The sequence below is a fragment of the Mercurialis annua genome, linkage group LG7, assembly GCF_937616625.2.
Source record: "Mercurialis annua linkage group LG7, ddMerAnnu1.2, whole genome shotgun sequence".
Taxonomy (NCBI): Eukaryota; Viridiplantae; Streptophyta; class Magnoliopsida; order Malpighiales; family Euphorbiaceae; genus Mercurialis; species Mercurialis annua.
In genome coordinates this window covers 1,807,287-1,823,588 of record NC_065576.1, presented here as the reverse complement: position 1 = coordinate 1,823,588, position 16,302 = coordinate 1,807,287, and the positions used below count along the sequence as shown (strand labels likewise).

General features: G+C 29.6%; 2 protein-coding genes across 2 annotated transcripts; both read left to right on the top strand.

Moving 5' to 3' along the window:
- The first annotated feature begins 857 nt into the window (after nt 1-857).
- LOC126656430 (non-specific lipid-transfer protein 13-like) lies at nt 858-1,931 on the top strand. The gene is made up of 2 exons (XM_050351005.2): nt 858-1,245; nt 1,679-1,931. Exons 1-2 carry the CDS (start codon nt 896-898, stop codon nt 1,686-1,688), a joined length of 360 nt encoding a protein of 119 aa, XP_050206962.1. The 5' UTR covers nt 858-895; the 3' UTR covers nt 1,689-1,931.
- An 8,219-nt stretch (nt 1,932-10,150) lies between these two features.
- Nucleotides 10,151-12,232, top strand: LOC126657398 (uncharacterized). Its single transcript, XM_056103846.1, has 3 exons — nt 10,151-10,788; nt 11,157-11,292; nt 12,184-12,232. The coding sequence occupies exons 1-2, from the start codon at nt 10,218-10,220 to the stop codon at nt 11,273-11,275; spliced, it is 690 nt and encodes a 229-aa protein (XP_055959821.1). The 5' UTR covers nt 10,151-10,217; the 3' UTR covers nt 11,276-11,292; nt 12,184-12,232.
- Nucleotides 12,233-16,302: the final 4,070 nt, after the last annotated feature.

Here is a 16,302-nt window from a genome sequence, read left to right as displayed (position 1 = left end):
GAACCGAGGTTAAAACAAAAAAAAAACACGATCTAAAAAGCCGAGAAACCGAAATTTAAGTTCGATCTAGATGATTAATTTCATGATCCAAAATAATTTAGAATTGAATTTTAGTTCAAGTTTGGAAGAAATTACACAACCATATCATTTATTCTGTGATATTTAATGATTGGTTTAACTTATGATAAGTTTATGTTGATGATCATCTAACTAATTATAGTTGGCTAATTACTCTCTCTGTTTTAAATTTATACGCATTATTTTTATTTTCATTGTCCTAAGTTATATGCATAATTTATCATATGAATGTTTAATTTTTATAAATACTTTTATTAATATGGTTGAAAGCATTGAAAAACGAGAAAATTATTACTATAGTAAATAAAAATAAGTATGATAATTTTATAAATTACTCCTTTTGTTTTAATAAATTCGATATTCTGTCTAGTAAGCGGAGGATACAGGTACAATTTGATTTAGAGTCATTGTTCCAACTAAATCGGATCGAGCCAGATAAGACCGTCAAGGTGATAAAATTCCTCTATGAGATTTTTAATATTGCTTTTAAAATTGCTCCATCCCGACCGGCTGATATTAATTAATCACTTTTGGATTCACAAAAAATGGATGACTCTCGGCATATATTCTTATAAACCTTAATTGATCCAATCATTTTCTTATCATGTTGAATTATTGAAATGCTCATTAGTAACACAAGTAATGAGCTCCCTTAAAATCCAATAATACAAAACGATAGCCAATAATTTATACAACATGACAAATACATGTCGTTTAGCTAACTATCAACTAACTAATTTCTCCTTAAACCTCAGATAAATACCGAGTCATGACCAACCATTAATTCTGACTCAAATTCAACCTCACAACTCGTAAAATGACTCGTCTGATCGCGACTCTAACGATCATTCTCGTGATTTCAAGCTCAGCTACGCCTCTTCTGATTCAAGATTTCATAGACTGTTTGAATGTGATCATATATTTTGGTTCATGTATAGGGTTTATCGACGGGCATGTGAGCGAACCAACGTGGACATGCTGTGCCGGGGTTCAGGAGCTTAACAGGTTAGCTCAGCAGAACCGCGACGCGCAGAAGATTTGTCAGTGTATCGAGTTTATTGCCGCCATTGATGACCCTCCTTTTCTTCTTGCTAATATTAATGCTCTTCCATATAAGTGTAACGTACATCTCAGCTTCCCCATTTCTGTCAACAAGAATTGCTCCGGGTAAGATGCTTTCAAGAATTTTATTTTTCATAAGATAAACTTATTTTACCACGTCGAATTATACACTATCCATTAATAACGTGATATGTGGTATAAATATATTAAATAAATCAATTACTTAAAAACACTTACTAAATTTTAAATTTAAAACTCAAGTTTAAGGATGTACTATTGGTCATTCTTTTACCATGATATATCTTGTCCATTGAGACTAAAACTAGATTTATATATATATATTCGAAAAATCAATATGAACCGAATTTAAATATTAAAAATTTCATTTGAACTCGAATTCCGGAGCTAAGGCTGCATACTGATAGCTCATTGACCCCTGCAATAATCATGCACCGGATGAGCCTAATTTAAAATATGATTTCAATAAAGAAATCGACTAACTTTTATTGACTTCATTCTTTATTTGCTTTGTTTGCAGAATTCGTTAAAATATCACAAGTCTTATGAACTGAGAACTTGCACTGTGAAGCCGACAAGACACTAAAATAAACAGACTCGAATAGAATTACATATGACATATTGTAATTATGTTGATTTCAGTTTCTGCCTAATATTTTGTAGTCAGATTCGTTACAAATACTTGCATAGTATTGTGAACCATCCATGATACGTGGCGGTATTAAATCCGATTAACCATTTAATAAATATAATTTATTTACGCGGCGAACTAAGTTCATGAAGATATATATAAACACAGATACACAACAAACAAACAACAGATTTGTAAATCCTTTTATAATGCTCATCTGAAACAACATAACGATACGATCTAAAAGAAACTAAAATTTCTTCAATAAATAACAAGAACATAAAAAAACTCACAATGAACAATCAATCAAAAATTGCCTTTCATATCTTAAAAATATCATCCACACCATGAACAAGAAAATTCCCATCGTCGTAAATATTCCAATCTCTGATCTTAACATCATTGATAGAAGGATAACCCGTCTCCGGAACTTCACTGATCGTAAGTTTCCGTCTATGATCATCAAAATCACCATCCAAACGTCCCTCAAACTGAGAAATATCAAGATGGACAGTGATCAATTCAGAACCCTTAGAAAATAATCCCGAATCAAAAGATTCTTTATCGACTTTCGACATAACAATTTGAGACTCGAGTTCCATTCCATTATCTATATGGATCACTTCATCACGAGGAGCAAATAAAGTATAACTATTGTTTTTATACACACGCAGTATGTTATTCTCATAACCATAACCAATATTACAATGATATCCGTTTAGAATTACTACGTAACGTAGTTCTTGCTTGATAATCGACGACATGATTTTGTAGCCTGAATCCCATAAAGCTTTTGCAATTTTATCAATTTCTATGTTCGCAACATCTCGATGCACCGGTTGACGAGACATTATTTTATAATGTCGTGGAGCTAAACGTTTTTGTGATGTGGGCAAGATTTGAAACGATAGCACGAACAGAAATAATAATGCAGCATTCAGAATTTGATTACGTGATGCCATAGTTTAGGGTTTCACTTTTATTTTTGCTAGAGGAGGATTTAAGTTTTAGGGTTTTGTATGTACCAAAAAGAATTAGATTGTTATTGAAATTAGTAGATTTACGTAAGCAAATTAGTTCTCCCATATGATGAAGGATTCTTGGGATCATTATTTATTTAATTATTTGTTTCAAATCCTTCCACAAGCACTCTTCCGATCTCCAATAAAAAAGAAATAGTGATATATTAATCTTTAATAATTTAATTATTTGTATTAATTTCATTGCATGTATGATGTCGATAATATGATATAATTAAATAAAAATAAATTAATCAATGCTATAGTTTAATTTAATTAATTTTGTCCAAACATTAGTTTTTTATAATTTTATTAATTTTTATGAGAATCTTACTAGTATAATATTTAAATTTTACTAAAATTAACAATATAAATAATTGTAATTATCTAAAAAAATTAATTTCTAACATTTATCTAATAATTAAAATTTAATAGAAATTAACTAGTATTATAACTATATTTTTTAAAAGTAGTATTGTAATTCTATTTGGCTTCTTCTATTTACTCTTTTATATATTATCATATATTATAATAATAAAAATAGGTCTAAACCTTGTCTTCTAGGGTTTCCAAACAAATTATGGATTTCAAAACCAGTTCATATTCTCGATCTCATATCTTTACAACTCTCCTTTTTTTCCTATTAACTCTAATTTTATTAAAGCAAAATTCAGTTCTTGAATCAAAGAAACAAGTAGTGATTGAAATCGACAAAATCAAAAAAGCTTTATGGGAGGCAGATTACGAGATCATGTCAATGAAGTTGGAGAATAATCTCCGGTTAGTCATACCTAACGGTGAATTCAAGAACGGCACACTCACGTTGTCCGATCAAGATACAATCACTCTTTTCATTCCTAACGACGATCAAATCCGATTCGGTAGACCTCAAAACCCTAGATTTCAAGCTTCAAGTAGTTACGTCGAGAGTTGATGAGAAAGCATTCGATTCCGGATTCCTTTCGACAGGTTCTCGATTGAGTTACGTTAATTTTAATCCGAATATTGACAAAGAGCTTATTGTGGAAAAGTATGGCACAATAAATTATGCAAGAATTACTGATTGGAATATTTATAATGATGGTAAAGTACTTGTTCATGGGGTTGATAATTTCTTTTACATTGATTAGACAATAATTCCGCTACCTTTAAATTATCACTGATCGGGTGTATGATTATGTAGATTGATTCTATTTTATGTAAGGGTAATTTTTTCATGCAATTTTTTTTTTTAATTATAAACAAAAATTCCTGCAACTTGGATTCCACATCAATTCCTTTTTACTTTGTATGAACCTAATTTATTTAGTCAGTTGATAAAGGTTAAATATTTACTTGAGTACATGCAAATTAACCAAATCAGTTTTCATATTCATCATTTAAAAAAATTATATAAAGAACCATACATTCACTCATAAATCGAATTATGAAAGAATACTGAAACAAATCTTAATTTTATTTAATTAAATTATTTTTAAAATGTTTAATACACGGTGTTATCTTGTAAAATTAAGATATAAAATATTGGCTTAATGTTTTAAAAAACTCTGACCTTTCATTCCCTTTTCAATCCTACCCTGACGTTGTAAATCTGTCAATGTTACCCTATTTTGCATTTTTTTCATTTCATTTGTACCGTAAAGCATAAAATTGATATTTTTTTACTTGGCAAAATTTTTCTAAATTGACCCTTTTTGCATTAGATTAATTTTTTATATTATAGTGACCATTTTTAAAAAAAATTATTGAACTTTTGTCAAATAAATAAAGGTCAATTTTATGCTTCAGGGTATAATTGAAATGAAAAAATGCAAAATGGGGTAAAATTGACAATTTTTCAACGTCAAGGTAGGATTGAAAAGGGGATGAAAGGTCGGGGTTTTTTAAAGGCATTAAGCCTAAAATATTCATCCAATTATGATGCTGTCTCATAATTTATAATGATGGAATATGCACAATGAAAGAAATAATTATTCTTAATTTATTTTAAATATTTATGAAATTGATTAATTTATATCAAAAAATGTAAATTCAATTTTTATTAATAAATAATGTAGTTTTTATATTAGACTAAATAATACGTAAATTTGAAAGCTTATCAATACGGTTAAAAATAATTTTATTGATAAGTAAAATATCAATATAGAAATAAATCAATTATTTTATACCGTGTCAACAAACAAAAACACGATGCCTCCCACCTTAAACCCTAACCCCGGCATAACCCTAGCCACCACAAAACCACCGCCCCTTATTGCAAAACCGCCGCTCCTTATTTCAAAATTATTAATTACAAAGACAATAAAATTCAATTTTAATAATAACAAAGAACTTTAAAAATCACAATCAAACAGCCTTTGATTCCTTAAAAAAATCATCTACGCCATGAACACGAATATGCCCATCGTCATAAATATTCCAATCTCTGATCCTGACATTATTGATAGAAGGATAAGTAAATGTCCCCGGAACTTCAGTAACCGTAAGGTTACGACGTTCATCCACATCGAAGCTGGCAGTTACAAATTCGTCACCCTTCGAAAATAATCCCGAATTGAAAGAATCTTCATCAATTTTCGACTTCACAATTTGATACCCGAGCTCAATCCAATTCTCTATACGAACCGCTTCATCGCGAGGAACAAATATAGTAACAAATTTTTGGAACTGAAATCCATTTGTTACTAGTAAGTAGCGTATTTCTCGCTCGACGATCAATGACATAATTTTGTAGCCCGAATCCCATAAGGCTTTTGTGATTTTCTCAACATCTATTCCCAGAGCTTCATGATTAGGAGGAACATATCGTGGAAGAGACATTTCATAAAATTGACTATAATTTGGATTATGTAATTGAGTTAATCTTTTTTGTGATGTGGGTAAGATTTGAAACGATAGCACAAACATAAATAATAATGCAGCATTCAGAATTTGGTTACGTGAAGCCATAATTTAGGGTTTCACTAGTTCTTTTTTTTGCCCGAGGAGGATTTAAGTTTTAGGGTTTCATATATAGAAAAAAAAGTTAGATTCATATTGGAATTGGTAGAGTTAAGTAAATTTTCGAATGGGATCAATGATTTGTTTTGATTTCATTGGATCTATGATGTTGATAATGTGATATAATCATTATTTAATCATATATTGATTTGTTTTTAATTTTATTGGACGTATGCTGTTGACAATGTGATAATTTTCAATCATCTTATCGAGTTGTTTATATTTTATTGGACCTATGATGTCAATAATATGATATTATTAATTAAAATAAAATAATATTATTAGAGACTTGTTTAATTTAACTAATGATGTAGTGAACGAGTCTCTAAAAAACATTTCAAATTATTATTAATTATAATTATTATTAATTTTTTAAAAGTTGTACCAGTTCTATATCATTTTAATTAGCAATATAAATAACTATAATTGTCTATTTTTTTCTAAAATTATTTAATAAATAAAAAGCAAATAGAGATTAATTAGTATTGCAACTCTATTTTTTTTTTATAACTAGTATTGTAGTTGTATTTGTCTTCCTCTATTTACTCTTGTATAGTGTTATATTGTAGATTGTTATAAATATAGTTCTAAACCTTGTCTTCTAAAAAGTGTAGTCTAGGGTTTAAAATAAAAAAAATATGGGTTCCAAACTCGGTTCATATTCTAGATCTCACATCTTTACAATTCTCCCCTTTTTCCTATTAACTCTAATTTTGTTAAAGCAAAATCCAGTTTTTGAATGGAAGAAACAAGTTGCGATAGAAATAGAAAAAATCACAAAGAAACAAGTTGTGATAGAAGTAGACAAAATCAAAAAAGCTTTATGGGATTCAGATTTCAAGATCATGTCATTGATGTTGGAGAATAATCTCCGGTTAGTCGTGCCTAACGGCGAATTCAAGAATGGAAAAGTCACATTGTCCGATCACGATACAATCACTCTTTTCATTCCTAATGACGATCAAATCCAATTTAGTGGAAGCCGAAGCCGAAGCCGAAGCCGCAGTGAGTTCAAGCATCAAGTCGTTACGTCAAAAGTTGATGAGAAAGCATTCGATTCCGGATTTCTTTCAAGCGGTTCTCGATTGAGTTACGTTAATTTTAATCCGAATATTGACAAAGAGCTTATGGTGAATGGTCATGGTATGATAAATTATACAGGAATTACTCATTGGGACATTTACAATGATGGTAAAGTACTTGTTCATGGGGTTAATAATTTCTTTTGGTGTGATTAGACAATAATTCCGCATACGTAAGAACTTGGAGTAGTATGATTATGTTTGATTGATTCTATTTTATGTAACGGTAACTTTTTCATGTAATTTTTTTCTTTAAATTAATTATTAACAAAAAAATCCCAGGAAATTCCTGCAACTTGAATTCCAAATCAGTTCCTTTTTATTTTTTATGAATCTAATTTATGTAGTCATAACCAAATTATTTTTCATATCTATCTATATCTATCTATATTATAAATAGAGATCTCCGGATAGAGGAGACAATCACTTTTACATAATTGTCTTTTCTAATTCATGATATAATCACTATATTCATTCCCAATGACAATTCAATCCGCTTTAGTAGAAGCCGAAGCCCTAGCGATTTCAAGCTTCAAGTAGTTACGTCGAGAGTTGATGAGAGAGCATTCGATTTTGGATTTCTTTTAAAGAGTTCTCAATTAAGTTACATTAGTTTTAATTCGAATATTGACAGAGAATTATTGTGCAAAAATATGGCAGGATAAATCGTGCAAGAATCACTCATTGGAACATTTATAATGATGGTAAAGTACTTGTTCATGCCAATGTAAGCCTAGTTTGAATGGTTAAGACGCGCATCTAGATCTAAATGCATTAAGAGGTTGTATGTTCGAACCCCGTCTCTATTGTTCGAACCACTCCTCTATAACTACAAAACTAACAATGGAGACTTTAAAGAGTCGATTACCATCTTTGATAACAAAAAAAATATTTATTCATGGGGTTGATAATTTCTTTTACAGTGTTTAGATAATAATTCCGCTACTTTAAATTATCATATTCACTCATATGAAGATATTCACCGCGTAAGAATTTGGAGTTGTATGATTATGTTGATTGATTTTATCTTATATGTAAGGTGAATTTTTTCATGCAACTTTTTTTTCTTTAACTAGTCTCGCTTTGCGTGCTACGCACGTGGCTCGCAACGTGACTCGTCAATTCATGTATTATTATTTTAAAACAAAATTAAAAAAATCAAATTAATTTTTTTTGTAAATTTACATATAACAAACAAAGATTTGGATAATATTAATTGTGTTGCTAGTGTAATCAAACTAAAAGATTGATATTCCTATTAATTTGAAAAAGATTAGCTATTTTTTCTATACTCAATTAATATTCCTCTATCATGATACAATTTTATATTAACTAAAACTCTAATTATAATAATTTTTTAGTAATTAATTATTATAATTAATTTGTTAATGACTATAAAACCGTTATTTAATATAGATTAAAAAGGGTTATTCCGGAAATTTGTCTGTCCCCCTCTATCCGTGCTTTTATATATAGTATAGATTTAATCATGAACAAAAATTTCCTGCTGCTTTTTACTTTTTATGAATCATATTTATGTAGTTAGTTAATAAAGGTTGAATTATAACACTACGGAAATAGTTAGAAACAAAAAATTAGGACAACAAAATTAATGGCCATTACATTAACATTCTATGATTTGCAATCAACAAATAATCCATCTTTCTTTGCGTGCAAACTTTACATTTATTTTTAGCCGATCAGTAACTAAAAATCGCACTATATAGGGCCTTTCAACACCAAAAGATTTGTTTTTAGTTTTAAACTTTTAATATTCATTAAAAGATATCAGTTTAATTTTCATTAAATTTTAATTGAATGGCCATTTAAATATTTTTTCCGCTCTATAAACTTTTTGACAAACTTCTTGGGGACATTCGCCACCTACCTAATCATTTTCTACCGATAATAAAATTCTTTGCTGACCGCTCGGAGGCACGGGACCAGACGTATCGTCATGGCCCCCCGTGAACGGGACCAGAGTGTCGTGGTTCCCTTGCGAACGAGCACGAGATGTAGGTCTTATACCTAATCCTGGCACAAATGTTTATATAAATTTAATCCAATATCATAAAAAAATAAATAATTTTATACACATAATAGACATATAACTTTCCTCATCTCATATAATGATTGAATATTTTTAAAAGAAAGCTGAACAAATGTCACATGAAACTAAGAAAACAATAAATAACAAGAACAAAAAAATGTCACAACTTACAATCAACTAATCAAACTGCTCCTTAAAAAAATCATCTACGCCATGAACAAGAATATGCCCATCTTCGTAAATATTCCAATCTCTGATCCTAACATTATTGATAGAAGGATAATTTGTCCCCGGAGCTTCACTGACTTTAAGTATATCATATCCATCAAAATAATCGAAGCGGATAGTGTCAAATTGATAACCCTTCCAAAATAATCCCGAATCAAAAGATTCTTTATCGACTTTCGATATCACAATTTGAGACTCGAGTTCCATTTGATTGTCTATGTGAATCGCTTCATCGCGAGGAGCAAATATTGTTATAAACCTTAGGAAGTGGTGCCCATTCGACACTACATTATGTAATTCTTGCTTGATAATCAACGACATGATTTTGTAGCCTGAATCCCATAAGGCTTTTGCAATTTTATCAACTTCTATTTTAGAAGCCAATTCTATTTTAGGAGGAACATTTTTATGTCGCAGAGGAAAATATGTATGTGCCAAATTCTGATTACGTCTATAATAAAGTGGAGTTGACAGTTTTTTTGATGAATTAAAATTGTATTGTGATGTGGGTAGGATTTGAAAGGATAGCACAAACAAAAATAACGATGCAGCAGCATTCAGAATTTGACTACGTGATGCCATGATTTAGGGTTTCGATAGATTGTTTTTGGCTAGAGTAGGATTTAAGTTTTAGGTTTTATATATATACAAAAAAAATTAGATTCTTGTTGAAATTAGTAGAGTTGGTTCTCCCATATGATGAAGGATTCCTATTGGGATCAATGATCCTTTAAAGATTTGTTTAATTTCATTGGATCAATTATACTTTAATGATTTGTTTTAATTTCATTGGATCGATGATCATTTAATGATTTGTTTTAATTTCATTGGATCAATGATCATTTAATGATTTGTTTTAATTTCATTGGATCTATGATGTTGATAATGTGACATTAATTAGTACTATAATAACTCTATTTTTTAAAAGTAGTATTGTAATTCTATTTGCCTTCCTCTCTTTACTCTTTTATATATTATCATAGTATAAATTTAGGTCTAAACCTTGTCTTCTAAAAAGTGTAGTATACTCTAGGGTTTCTAAAGCAATTATGGGTTTCAAAATCAGTTCATATTCTCGAACTCATATCTTTACAACCCTCCCTTTTTTCCTATTAACTCTAATCTTATTAAAGCAAAATCCAGTTTTTGAATCAAAGAAACAAGTTGTGATAGAAATAGACAAAATCAAAAAAGCTTTATGGGATTCAGATTTCAAGATCATGTCCTTGATGTTGGAGAATAATCTCCGGTCAGTCATTCCTAACGGTGAATTCAAGAACGGCAAAATCACATTGCCCGATCATGATACGGTCACTATATTCATTCCTAATGACAATGCAACCCACTTTAGTAGAAGGCGAGACCCTAGAGATTTCGAGCTTCAAGTAGTTACGTCGAGAGTTGATGAGAAAGCATTCGATTCCGGATTCCTTTCGGAGGGTTCTCAATTGAGTTACGTTAGTCTTAATCCGAATATTGACACAGAATCCTTTTTTTTTAAAAGTGACAGAAAACTTATTGTGCAAAAATATGGCAAGATAAATCGTGCAAGAATTACTCATTGGGATATTTATGATGATAGTAGAGTACTTGTTCATGGGGTCGATCGTTTCTTTTATTGTAAGTCACCTTAATTACACAATAATTGCTCAATTACGAAATTATATTGATAGTTTTTTCATGCAATTTTTTCTTCTTTTTATAGTTTTTCCCCTTCTCATCTGGCAATAGATTAATTTTCATTAGAACTTCAAAATATTTAATGAGGCTTGATTTTATAAAAAATTATAGTATTAAAACTTTGTAGTTTTTTCATGCAAGTTTTTCTCCTTTTTGTTGTTATTATTATTATAGATTATTATAAATATATATATACATATATAGATTTACACCTTTGTCTTCTTAAAAGTATACTCTAGCTAGGGTTTCTCATTGATCAAATATGGGAAGCAAATTGCTTTTTGTCCTAATAACTCTAATCTTTTTAGATAAAAGTGCAATCACCGCATCAAACGAAAAAGATGCGTCTTTACGGAGTTCAGATTTCAGGATGATCAAGCCACTTTTCTGTGACTTAAAGAAAGGCACTGCCACATTATGCAATTAAATCCTATCCCGGGTCAGGTATGCTAACTATTTATGATGTCATTAATGTGAAAAATCATAGCAAGATAGTATTAAATAGTGCAAGAATTATCGACCGGGATATTATCATTGTTTACAAAATACATTCATGGAGTTGATCGTTACGTCTTTCTAAGTCGTCTTGTCTAGATTATAATCCCGCGACCGCTTAAATTATGATATTCACTCGTATGAAGGCAGTTCATAAATCTAGTGTATGTACGTAGGGATTTTGTAGTAATAAACTTGAGGAATCATAAATGTAGATTAGTTATATTCTATGTACAAGGTTAGTTATGGAAGTTTTTTTTTCTTTTTTATAACTGCTAGATCAATTGGAGATACTTAATTGAATTGTTCTTATAGTATAGTTATGCAATAACCCGAAATTCATGGAGCACAACATTTACATTTAAACAAACCTAATCAGCAATGGAACTGATCTACCTTATTGTCATTGAAGTGACGGTTTAGTTTAAACTAGGCAAAATTTATCCTAAAATTCCTGTATTTTATAAAAATTTGCTTTATTTTTAGGTGTTTCTGTTTCTTTACTTGGTTCTTCTACTTTCAAAAACAGTTTTATAAAGTTTTTTTGTTAATAAAAGTGCGGAATTATGAATTATCAAGTAAAACTATTTTTGAATGTACAGGAACTCAGTAAAGAAACAAAAAAACTTTATAAAATTATTTTCGAAAGTACATGCATAAAACAAGTAAAGAAACTAAAACACTTAGGGATGAAGTAAAAAAAAATAGTACATATATCTTATAATAGGTTAAATCTTTAAAATACTATAGAATACTTTTCAAAAAAGTTTAGTTATTAAAAAAAGTTATTGCTTAAATAGTTACAATAAAATGTACTTAATTTCTTGTTTAACTTTTCAGAAGTGTGAACAGATCAGGCCATGAGCTTGCTGGAAATGCTTTGTCAGTACACTACCACATAAGTCACTTTCAGCAACACTAGTAAAGCAACACTTTTAATACTGTTGCAATAGTATATATAAGACAACAGAAAGGTTACAGTTAAAAACCGTTGCAAAGAAATTAACAAAATTCACAAATTTACAGCATAAGGTAACAAATATAGAAAACTGCTGCATTAGTTTAAGAAAAGGCAACAGTTAGACTGAATCTAGCAACACTTTTAAACTGCTGTCTTTTATTTCCTCATATTTAATTATATTTTAAATATTATAAATTTTTAAAATTAGTAAATAATTTAATCAGACTAAAAATATCAAATCAATGCAAATCTCAACAATATATTAGTAAATAATTTAATGTTTGGTTTCATTTTACTTAAAATTTTATTGATATTGTTTGATTTTTACAAGTATCTATTATGATAATTTTTTCATAATGCTTCATCGATATTCTCTGATATAAAATTACTGCGCTAACTTAAGAAAATATAACAGTTTAAATAAATATAGCAATACTTTTCATACTACTGTAATTTTTCTTAAAAATAAGTACACATATTTCAACTTACTGTATTAATTTATGGCTATTATAGATAACAGAGTCGCAATCGAGTCACAATGATCCTTAGTAAACGTTAATTTTCTCCATTCTCTTGTACATTCTAAAATTATCGGGAATAGATTTTCAATTTTCATTTGTGCTCTCCTTTTCTCTCTTCTAGGGTTTCAACAGCAGCAACAACCTTCATCCACCTCCTCCGCCTCTACCACTGTGAAGAAGGTTTATTGCAATTCCAGCACCGGTTTCGCTGCTCTTAGAAGGTGAGCTTGATTTCTCACGAACAATTATATCACATCCTGTATGAGAGCATGTGCGCATGAAATTTACGTTACGCTTCCTTCTATCGTTAATTATATATATTAGGTTTTCAATTATTTAATTTTGATTTTGATTTTGATTTCGCTTTCGATGTCGATGTCGATTTCAATTTTGATTTTGATTTTGATTTTTGATTTTGATTTCAATTTTATCCTGATCTTGATTTTGCTTTTACTTTTGTAAGATGCTTTCAATTTTAATTTTGACAATGTTGCTTGAGTTGTTAATGTAGTAGACGAGGTTTGTTTCATTGTATCATTAATTTATTATCATTAATTGTCATTTTAAGTGATCTTTCTCATCCAATATCACTTATCATAATGAATTATACAGGGAGGAGCTACTCATGTAGCTACAACTTATAACCAGAACTAGTGAAGCTTTTGGTAATTTGTTTCTTCGCCCATTCATTTCTCGTCATTTTAATTTCAACCATCAGCTCTTATAGTCATATAGGATATCAAAATGTTATTCAAGTGGAAATGTGGAATTATGTACCATTTTATGACACAGAAATTGTTCTCTCCATAGAATAAGTATGAACAAAAGTAAGTTTAGCTTCAGCTTATTGAGTGCTCACTATTCCTATAAGTTATGCAAATATTACGTTAGCTTAGTTTCTTCCATGGAGATATTGTGAATTAATATACATTAAAATATTACTAGTCAGCATGTTATATCTGTTTTCTTCAAATACCTTTTACATATAATACTAATTCATGTTCTGTCCCTTTCTCTAAATTAAATTTCTCACTCTTCTAGGGCTTACAAATTATACCACTACTGCTATGGTTGATTTATACATCTATTTGTATTTCTAGTGAGTTTTACAATTATATTCTTGTTTTTTAGGTTTTCGATCATTCGATTTTGATTGCGATTGCTATGGCAATTGTGATTTTGATTTTGATATTTATATTTATTTTTATTGATGGATCTTTTTCTCATTTTGATTCATTGACCACTGCTGCTTCTTCTTCCTCTTGTAAGAAAAAATCTCTCTTTTTCATTGACATTATGTGTTTATTGTAGTAATGACACTTAAATATATTAATGTGTATTTGTTGGACTTGAAGGTATCATTTAATTATTTATTTGGTGTGAGCATAGCAGCTACATGGAGTATTTGAAACCGAAAACTAGAGGTAACAAACTTGCATACTTTAACTGTTGCAGCTTTACTATGAAGTTCACAAATCTTGATTCATAAAGTACCTTTTTTCCTATGCATAAGGAGCTTCTTGGAGAGGAATTAGGCGCTCTCACTACCAAAGAGCTTGAACAGCTTGAGTGTCAATTGGAATCATCACCTAATATTAGTGTAAGTACTTTTGAGCCGTTAATTCTACTTATTATTTCAGACTTCTATTGCAGGTTTCCTAGTTCTTCACTTGATTGCCAATTTTGAACTTTACTTTTGAGCCTAGATGTGTGGATAGATGTTTCATATGCTTGTTTGAAATACATGAAAATGTTTAAATAGAAATTAGTAGTACTAAATGAGTTTTGAGCATGATTTGTAATTGTCTACAATGTACAATGATGAGTGTAGTTTGCTGTATTTGACTAATGTATTTATTGCTTTATGCTCTGAATATGTTTGACGCTTCGTACATTGAAACAAAGGATCACATTATTAGACTATTAGGAGCATTTCTTTTGGCAATTTATCATTTTGATCTATTAAATGGATGGAGAAGTATATGAAATTTGGTTATTGTGCTAGTGGAGATATGGAACTTTTGTTTAGATGGTTTTAATAGTGTAAAGTACTGTCCAAGATGTAATTCTCAAGTCTTGAGATTGACAAAGTTGACCCTATAGTTACTTGGTTTATGATTCTCATGTGCAAATATCAAAATCAAAATTAGGATTCACGTAGTTTAGTTTTTCAATTAAAAAACTTTTCTACTTGGGGATTCTAGAAGGATGTAAAGATGAAGAGAACGGTGAAGTACAACTAAACAAAGAGACAAGTCCAGGTGTTATCTTCGGGTAAGGATAAATTCTCCAAGGTCATGCTATATATGATAAATTGTTTCCAAGGATAAAATTTTGATTTTTAAATTTGAAGATGGCCTCTAGAGTCCAAATTCAAGCCACTGAGTTTAGACACGAACAAAGTTCCTTCATGTAAGTATTTGTTTCTTGTACGTATATGCCTTGTTATATGATTTTGCAAATTATGAATGTCTATTTTATTTTTGCAGAGTTTCATACAGATATTACATGGAAAATGATTTGCTAAGCAAAATTCAACTCGGATAAGAACTACTTTATTGTGTTATGTGATTTTGAATATCTTATTATGTGTTATGTGATTTTAGAATATTCACTCAAAATCGGATTTTGAAAGCGTTCAATTTTGAGTGACAGCTCCTTAAGTACTCGTTCTTTTGCATATTTATCTTGTTATTATGTTTGCATATTTTAAGTATGATTGTTTATGTGGTTTTGCAGGATTTCAGGAAGATATTTGTGGAAAATGATTTCGTAGCAAAAAAGACGTTCAATGTTTAGTAGTATAATCGTTATTTTTTATGAACATTTTGGTGAACATTTTCTGTTTATGATGTAATAGATGGATGAAATATTTTCCGACTTTGAATTTTATGAATATTTTCCGTCTTCTAATTTTAGTGAATATTTTCCGTTTTTAAATTTAGTGAATAATAATTTCCGCTTTTAATTCTTGTTCTTTAAATATAAAATGTTGCGTATTCTATATAAACTGTTATTTAAAATTTTAGCTAAACCATTGCATAAGTATATATAAGTGTTGCCAAAAGTACTATCCAAATTGTTGCCTTATAAAAATAAATGTTGCCTACTATAACAATCGTTGCCTTAAAAAAATAAAGTGTTGCCTAAAGTTCTATATAAATCGTTGCCTTATAAAAATAAATGTTGCCTAAAGTACTATATAAATCGTTGCCTTAAAAAAATAAATGTTGCCTAAAATGCATTACAAAACTGTTACAGTAGATGTATAAAACCGTTGCCTTTGCTAAAAATTGCAGCGATTTTATTTCTATTACAATAGTATAAAAAAACTGTTGCAATAGCTATCAAACCCTATTGCAGCGGCCGCAAATGTAGCTGTTTGAAAAGTGTTGCAATAGACCTAAGGCAACAGTTTTTGTACATACAGCAACACTTGTCCGGTGTTGCTGAAAGTGACTTATGTGGTAGTGGTAT

What these genes read in the sequence shown, in the direction of transcription:
- LOC126656430 (XM_050351005.2), top strand. Translation starts at nt 896, where the DNA reads ATGACTCGTCTGATCGCGACTCTAACGATCATTCTCGTGATTTCAAGC.
- LOC126657398 (XM_056103846.1), top strand. Translation starts at nt 10,218, where the DNA reads ATGGGTTTCAAAATCAGTTCATATTCTCGAACTCATATCTTTACAACC. An exon ending in GGTCGATCGTTTCTTTTATT is followed by an intron (nt 10,789 to 11,156) that starts GTAAGTCACCTT and finishes TAATCTTTTTAG; the next exon opens with ATAAAAGTGCAATCACCGCA.